Here is a 7,211-nt window from a genome sequence, read left to right as displayed (position 1 = left end):
AGCAGGTATAAACTGTTTCTAGCAATTGGAGCAGTCAATTTCTTAAGAAGCGATTAAAAAAGAACCGATTTTGCAATCGCAATTGGATCGGGGAGTTAGCAAAGTAAATTTAGAGAAACCAAATCCAAAAAATGACCTAAAACACGAAAAAGCCAAATAAAAGAGTGATAAATATTAAGATTTGAACCTCGACGGTTGGGTTGCCACGGATGTCAAAGATCTGCCTTGCCTTGACGGCTTGAATGGTAGCCATGAGAAGAGGTTGAGGTTGAAGATGAAGTTAGATCGAGAGAGAGAGAGGGAGTGCGTCTGAGAGAGGGAGAGAAGAGAAATGAGAGAGACGGACGAAACGATGTGCAAAATTTTCAATATGTAAGATTATTAGAGGTGGGGACCCGCCGCTATTAATATAATCCCGCCAGTAATAAACTATTAGCGGCGAGACCCGCCGCTATTAATATATTCCGCCGGTAATTGTCTTATTACCAGCGGATAGTCCGCCTCTAATAAGGGAAAATATCTGCTGCTAATAATTTTGAAACTGAACACTTTTTCGTTTCCCGGGCATTGTATTAGCGGCGGACTATCCACCGCTAATAATTGATAAGTCCGCTGCTAATAAAAAATTAAATTTTTTTTATTAATTTCCACATTATTAGCAACGGACCCAGTAGTCTGCCGCTAATAACCTGTACATTACCAACGGACTAAGTCCGCCTCTAATTTCAAACTTTCTTGTAGTGGAGGTTTGGTTGGGGGTAATAGAATAGAATGGGATGTAAAAGAATCAATTTTCATTTCATTTCTTTGTTTGGGTGCACTTTAGAGTATTAGAATGTCATTCCAATGGAATGGTTTTTCCACCATTTTAGTGGAATGACTATTCCATTTGAAAATAGGAGGAAATATCATTCCAGTGCAAGCTAGAAAAAAAATTTAATAAATTTTTTCTCAATTTTTTTTCATATTAATTTTTATTCAATTTCATTCTTATTCTTTTTCCATTCTCATTCTCATTCCTCCATTTTCATTCCCTCCAAACAAACGACACATAAGTCCCTATTCGCGTCATTTTGTTCCACTTCAGCAACTTATAATATGTACACATACAAGAAATAAACTATATGTGATAGGTAAAACCATAAATATCAGCCTAAATTTGTAGTTTATGAAGTTAGATGCATTGGCATTAGTCTTATCTAGTGCAGCATGATCTCAATAATGAATGGGACCAGTCTTAAGTCTATTGCTTATGATATAAGGCTGCCTTAGATGCGGAAAATATAGGAGAAAAAGTGAAGTCCCTGCCATATAAAATGAAGAAATCACTTCTTAAGATCCTCATCACAAAATTAATTTCATTTACAATCAAAGAAGAATAATTGATTATAATTAATGAGAATGGAAATTGAAAGTCGTGTGTTATTGATCGTTTTGGGCACGCTCATATGCCTCTCCTCAGTTGCACATGCAGCCTCCGGAACTGCCACTTTCTACACACCTCCTTATGTTCGTAAGTACACATATCACATAATATATAATTAATCTGATTTAGTGAATTAGGGTATCTTTGTTCATTTAATTAATTACATTCGACATATTTTGTATGATTATGAACCATATATATGTGTACGTGTAGCATCTTCATGCTATGGATTCCAAGACAATGGCGTAATGATCGCGGCGGCAAGCGACGTGTTGTGGAACAACAGAGAGGCATGTGGGAAGCGTTACAGGATCGAATGCACCGGAGCCACGAACCAAGGTGTGCCTAGACCATGCACCGGCCAGAGCGTTGTGGTTCAGATTGTTGATTACTGTCCTCCCGGCTGCGCTGGAACCATTGATCTTTCCAGTGAGGCCTTCTCCATTATTGCCAATCCTGACGCTGGAAAAGTCATGATTACCTATACTCAGTAACTACTAATTAATTCATCTTATTTACTTCATCCATGTCTTTTGATTATATATAATGATAAACTATTTGTACTTATGTTTAACTTAATTAATTTGCAGGGTTTGATGATTCACATCAAGTATTGATGAGGAGAGTAAAGGCACCCATATATATGACTCTTATATATATATATGGATATATATAGCTTTTGGTGTTTGAATAAAAAAAACACGACATGCATCATGCATGAAGTTTGTATCAACTTATTATAACTTTCTTTCAAATAAAAAGCCTTTACACTTTATATTGATAAACATTGACTTTTAGAAGGAAGGTGACAATTTTTGTCAGCTAAAATATTATAGAGATTTTGCGATTTTTGAGTTTCTTATTTTGGACTTCATCTCTTCTTTATCACTTTATATTTATATATATATATATATATGTCATGACGCTGTGATGAAGCCCATTTCACTAGACATTGCGATTCCTTTGTTAAAATCAAGGCACTTGTTATAGCACACTTTTGATAATCAAGACACTTTTTCTAACATGATTTCCTTCCTCTTAATAATATAGCTCCAAAAGCAACACTCTATTTGTGTTTCTTTATTTTCCAAGCTCATTCGAAATAAACTACGTTATGTTTTAAGCTATTATATGATCAGTGTTGCTTATGTCAAAATGGTTAAATGATGAAATCGAACAGAATCTTAAATCCCAAGTAAAAAGTATATGTAAAAGAATTTAGATTACATAGTAGAGTTGACAAATGACAACTATACTTTCAATTAAAACAACTGACAAAGCATGAACATATATATAGTCGTAGACATGAGGCATAAGTTCTTCATCAAGTAACATGTTGGTTGATTTTAGGTTGCTGTGAGCAAGAGGAGGTGAGATCGAATGTGGAGTGAAAATAGCTGAAATATAATTTGAATAATATTTACAATTTTATATTGAAAAACAAATTCTCCATAAAATTATTGATTAATAATAATAGACAAATCACTTAATTATATATTTTGGACCTAGTTGGCAAGACTTTTGCTTTAACTTTTAGCTTCTTAAAAAGCATTTTCTCGGTAAGTTGATGGGACTAACTTATTCTAAAAGAGCTTTTTAGAGAAACTTTGATGCTCGTTGTCAACTTTAATGCCATGGACTTTGTCTGTCATGCCACTGTATGAATGCATTGGAGAGGATTGGTGGCTTTGAATATTGAAGTACCTACCGCCAAATAAAAAGTATCCCAAGCCGAAATATCACAAGTACCGCCTCGTCCCGGACCATCGCAAGGAAAACTATAACCAAAATCCTTTTTATCTGGCATTAACTTGGAACCACGTGCATCAAAAGCCCCAATTTGACCTTTTTTTCCCGTTTGAGTTTTTTTTCTTCTATAAATACTCATTAATTTCATTCAATTTTCACATCATTTCATACATTTTTTTTCAAAATTGTCAATATCACAAAATTTATTTTCTTACCAATAGATTCCCAAAATTCTCCACATACCAACTCCTGAAATCCAAATTGTCAATATTCTCAAGTTTTTCAAAATCCATCAAATTCTCCACATATGAACCCCCAAAATCCAAATTTTTAATATTCCCAATTTAATCAAAATTTTCAAAATTCTCCCTCTACTAATCCCCAAAATCCAAATTTTCAATAATCTAAATTTAACTAAAATTTTCCAAATTCTCAAAAATATCTCATGTCTTATTACCCTTTCCAAAATTTTGGCTCTTTTGAGACACCACGACATGCTCAATTCTTCACACCAGGAAATTCACTATCATATATCTTTCACACGGCTTCCCTACACCAACTCGAAATGGTTTCAAGAAATTATTGGTCAAGTATGGAAAAATCTAGTATTGATTTGAATTGTGAAACGTCATTGACATCTGTCTCTGAAACCCAACCTGAACATAGTGTTGAAGGGTTGGAAAATGTAGTTCTACACAATGAAAATGAATCAAGCCATAAAGGTAAAGTCAAATGGAGCAAGGAGGCAACTATACTTCTGATAAGTGGATGCCTTAATACATCTAAGGATGTCATTGTGGGGAATGACCAAACTTTTACAAATTTATGGGCTCTGATCGTAGAATACTACAACACCAACCAAAAAGGTGAGCAAACAAGAGCAAAAAGGCAATGCAAAGACTATTGGAACAAGATGAATCAAAAGGTGGAGTGTTTCAATGGGTGTTATAAAAGAGTACAACAAACACATCACAGTGGTTGGTCTGCTGAGCAAATTCTTGAGAATTCTTACATCAAATGTATAAATCTGGAAAGAACAACTCAAATTTTCTGCTTGTAGACTATTGGAAATTGCTAAATGATGGGCCGAAATGGAATACAATGTACCAACCAAAAGGTGGTAAGAGAACAAAGGTATCAGAATCAGGGGCATATACTTCATCATTCAATCCAGACATCAGTAATGATGAAGTACATGAAGTGCGCCCTACTGGCCAAAAGGCAGCAAAGAGAAAAAAAGACACACATACTACATTTATAGAGATTAATGAACGGAAAGCATCTGCATTGGAGAAATTGGTGGCAATAAGGGAGAAAGAGATAGAAGATAATAGGATGACAAAATACATGGATTATCTCGTCATCAACACGTCGCATATGACTCATGAGCAAAAGAAAGATCATGAAAACGTGTGTACCTATATTAAGACTAATATTCTGAAGTTGTAATTGTTATGTATACTTATCAATTGCATTGTTATGTATTATTTTATTTAAATAAATTATCCTTTATTATTTAGTGAGTGAATTACGACTATATTTTAACACCTATATTTTAACGACTATATTTTAACAGTTATATTTTAACGAATATATATCTCACTATGTATATAAATACCAAATTTCAATCTTCCTTTTACTAAATTATCCATTCCATCCTTCATTTTACTCTCTCATTCATCTTTCATTCCCAAATATCATCTAGTCTAAGTTCGACAATGGATTCGTCAAATTCTCTGAATTCGTACGACAATATGAGTCTAGACGATATCATAATAGCAGAGTATACTGACGAGTATGATGATCAATATTTCAAAGATTTCATGGATGGGGGTAGTTCAACAAGGCGAGGAAGAAAGAGAGCCCACATTGATAGGGGTCATGTAGAAGGATACCAACGTTTATTCGATGACTACTTTTCTGATGAATCGGTGTATACAAAATACCAATTTCGAAGAAGATTTTGAATACGTAGACACGTATTCCTACGCAAAGTGCAAGCTCTAGAAAATCATTCGGAGTATTTCCATATGAAGTTTGATGCAGTCGGTAGAAGAGGGCTTTCGCCATTACAGAAGTGCACCGCTGCTATACGAATGCTGGCATACGGAGAGCCTGCCGATTACGTTGATGAGTATGTTTGAATTAGTGAAACCACCGCTATTGAATGCCTAGTCAATTGCATTCGGAGAGTGAATGAGATTTTCGGGATCGAATATTTGAGACGGCCCAATGTTGGGGACATCCGTCGCTTACTTCAACTAGAGGAAGTGTGTGGTTTTCCAGGCATGTTGGGAAGCACTTATTGTATGCACTGAGAATGGAAAATTTTCCCAGTTGCATGGAAAGGCCAATTCACACGAGGTGATCACGACAAACAAACAATCATGCTCGAAGTAGTTGGTCACAAGATCTTTGGATATGGCATTCATTTTTTGGTGTTCCAGGATCCAATAATGATTTCAACGTGTTAAATCAATCCTAAATATTCACTAACATCTTACAAGGGCAAGATCCAAGAGTTGAGTTTACAATAAATGACACACAATAAAAGAAAGGCTACTATCTAGCAAATGGTATCTATCCAGAGTGGGGTACATTTGTTAAAACTATCCCACTGCCTCAAGGAGATAAAAGAAAATTATTTGCCTGATGGCAAGAAGCAGTATGAAAAGATGTTGAGCGAGCATTTGGAGTAGTTCAATCTCGTTTTTTTGTACGAATACTGACGCATTTTTGGTAAAGAGATATTCTCAAAGATATTATGTATGCACGCACCATATTGCACAACATTATTGTCAAGGATGAAAGAGATGCATATGAGAGTTTGTTTGATTTTAATTATGATGAAGTCCCCGTCGACACCCCAGCAGCTGAAGTATTGCATGGACCTATTACTGACTTCTCGGCAATGCTTCAAATAAATACTGAAATTCATGATAGAAACATTTATCACAATCTTCACGCAGACTTGGTGGAGCACATGATGGACCAAAAATGGGTACGTTTCAAATATTTATAACTCGCAAGTGCACAAATCGTATATGGAGTATAGTGTTCATGTAAGCACGAGGTCGAACCCAAAGGAATTGACTAAAATAAAAAAATAAACTATTTTAAACAAAAATTAAATAAATTCTAACCTAGCTCCAAAAATTGATAAGATTTAATGTCAAGAAAATAAAATAAAAGATTGAAAATAATGATATTTAAGAAAAGAAAAATAAACAAGATAGAATTGTAAACAAGTTGTAATAGGAAGATTATTAAGATAATAGAATCCACCAAATATAAGCTTAATAGTATTTATAAGTATAATGATTTCCAAGTTCTATTGATAGTAAAAATTAATCAAACTATCATTTCTTCAAACTAGATTTTCTATTTAAGCTCAAGTTATCATATAAATATAGGATTTATCTTCACTTTTAAAATTATAATATCAAAGTATTTAGTGTGAATCAATCTAATGAAACAACAACAAAATCAAAGAACGTTACTTATAAGGCAAAACATAATATTTTTGTTCTAAGCCTGTATGTGCTCAATTTAATGGCACACATTAATCAAAGAATATTATGATTTTGCACAAATGAAGAATGAAGTGTAAATATCTTCCAACAATAAAAAATACAAGATATTAAAGATGAAATAAAATTATAATGCCCCAAATTTCCTAATAAGGTTTAGGACCTTGATTAGGAGGCCAGGAGGGCCATAATTGATTTATTATGTGATTAAATGATAATATACATGTTTAGGTGTATTAAATATGCATGTGAACCCATTTCTGATTAATTGGGTGATTTTCACATTTTGGTCATTTCGGGCATATTTGGCATGTATGTGATATGTGTGTGTGGTGTTTTATTATTGTTTGGTTATGCTATGGTTGCTCAGCATGAGACGATCCTAAGAGGTAAGCTAGTGGGAAAGTCACAACGGGATTTATTCTTGACTCGGAGTGAGTCAAGGGGTATTTAGCTCGTTACCGGGTTATTGGGTAATGGGAATAAATATTTGATGATAAATTAGG

At 34.2% G+C, this 7,211-nt stretch overlaps 3 protein-coding genes across 3 annotated transcripts; all 3 read left to right on the top strand.

Annotated features, from left to right (window-relative positions):
- Positions 1–1,338: 1,338 nt before the first annotated feature.
- LOC133784411 (EG45-like domain containing protein) lies at positions 1,339–2,288 on the top strand. Its single transcript, XM_062223769.1, has 3 exons — positions 1,339–1,513; positions 1,640–1,916; positions 2,017–2,288. Exons 1-3 carry the CDS (start codon positions 1,396–1,398, stop codon positions 2,021–2,023), a joined length of 402 nt encoding a protein of 133 aa, XP_062079753.1. The 5' UTR covers positions 1,339–1,395; the 3' UTR covers positions 2,024–2,288.
- Positions 2,289–3,767: 1,479 nt separating this feature from the next.
- On the top strand, positions 3,768–4,624 carry LOC133785906 (glutathione S-transferase T3-like). The gene is made up of 2 exons (XM_062225120.1): positions 3,768–4,194; positions 4,236–4,624. The coding sequence occupies exons 1-2, from the start codon at positions 3,768–3,770 to the stop codon at positions 4,622–4,624; spliced, it is 816 nt and encodes a 271-aa protein (XP_062081104.1).
- Positions 4,625–4,893: 269 nt separating this feature from the next.
- On the top strand, positions 4,894–5,319 carry LOC133785904 (uncharacterized). Its single transcript, XM_062225119.1, has 2 exons — positions 4,894–5,106; positions 5,212–5,319. Exons 1-2 carry the CDS (start codon positions 4,894–4,896, stop codon positions 5,317–5,319), a joined length of 321 nt encoding a protein of 106 aa, XP_062081103.1.
- The last annotated feature ends 1,892 nt before the right edge of the window (positions 5,320–7,211 follow it).

Source organism: Humulus lupulus, chromosome 6 (genome assembly GCF_963169125.1).
Source record: "Humulus lupulus chromosome 6, drHumLupu1.1, whole genome shotgun sequence".
In the NCBI taxonomy this organism is placed as follows: domain Eukaryota; kingdom Viridiplantae; phylum Streptophyta; class Magnoliopsida; order Rosales; family Cannabaceae; genus Humulus; species Humulus lupulus.
The sequence above is the reverse complement of the archived record's forward strand: the minus strand, read 5'-3'. Positions and strand labels throughout refer to the sequence as shown.

Coding starts and splice junctions, on each gene's coding strand:
- LOC133784411 (XM_062223769.1), top strand. CDS start 1,396: ATGAGAATGGAAATTGAAAGTCGTGTGTTATTGATCGTTTTGGGCACG. Junction 1,514..1,639: donor CTACACACCTCCTTATGTTC/GTAAGTACACAT, acceptor GTGTACGTGTAG/CATCTTCATGCTATGGATTC.
- LOC133785906 (XM_062225120.1), top strand. CDS start 3,768: ATGGAAAAATCTAGTATTGATTTGAATTGTGAAACGTCATTGACATCT. Junction 4,195..4,235: donor TGAGAATTCTTACATCAAAT/GTATAAATCTGG, acceptor TTCTGCTTGTAG/ACTATTGGAAATTGCTAAAT.
- LOC133785904 (XM_062225119.1), top strand. CDS start 4,894: ATGGATTCGTCAAATTCTCTGAATTCGTACGACAATATGAGTCTAGAC. Junction 5,107..5,211: donor ACTACTTTTCTGATGAATCG/GTGTATACAAAA, acceptor TTCCATATGAAG/TTTGATGCAGTCGGTAGAAG.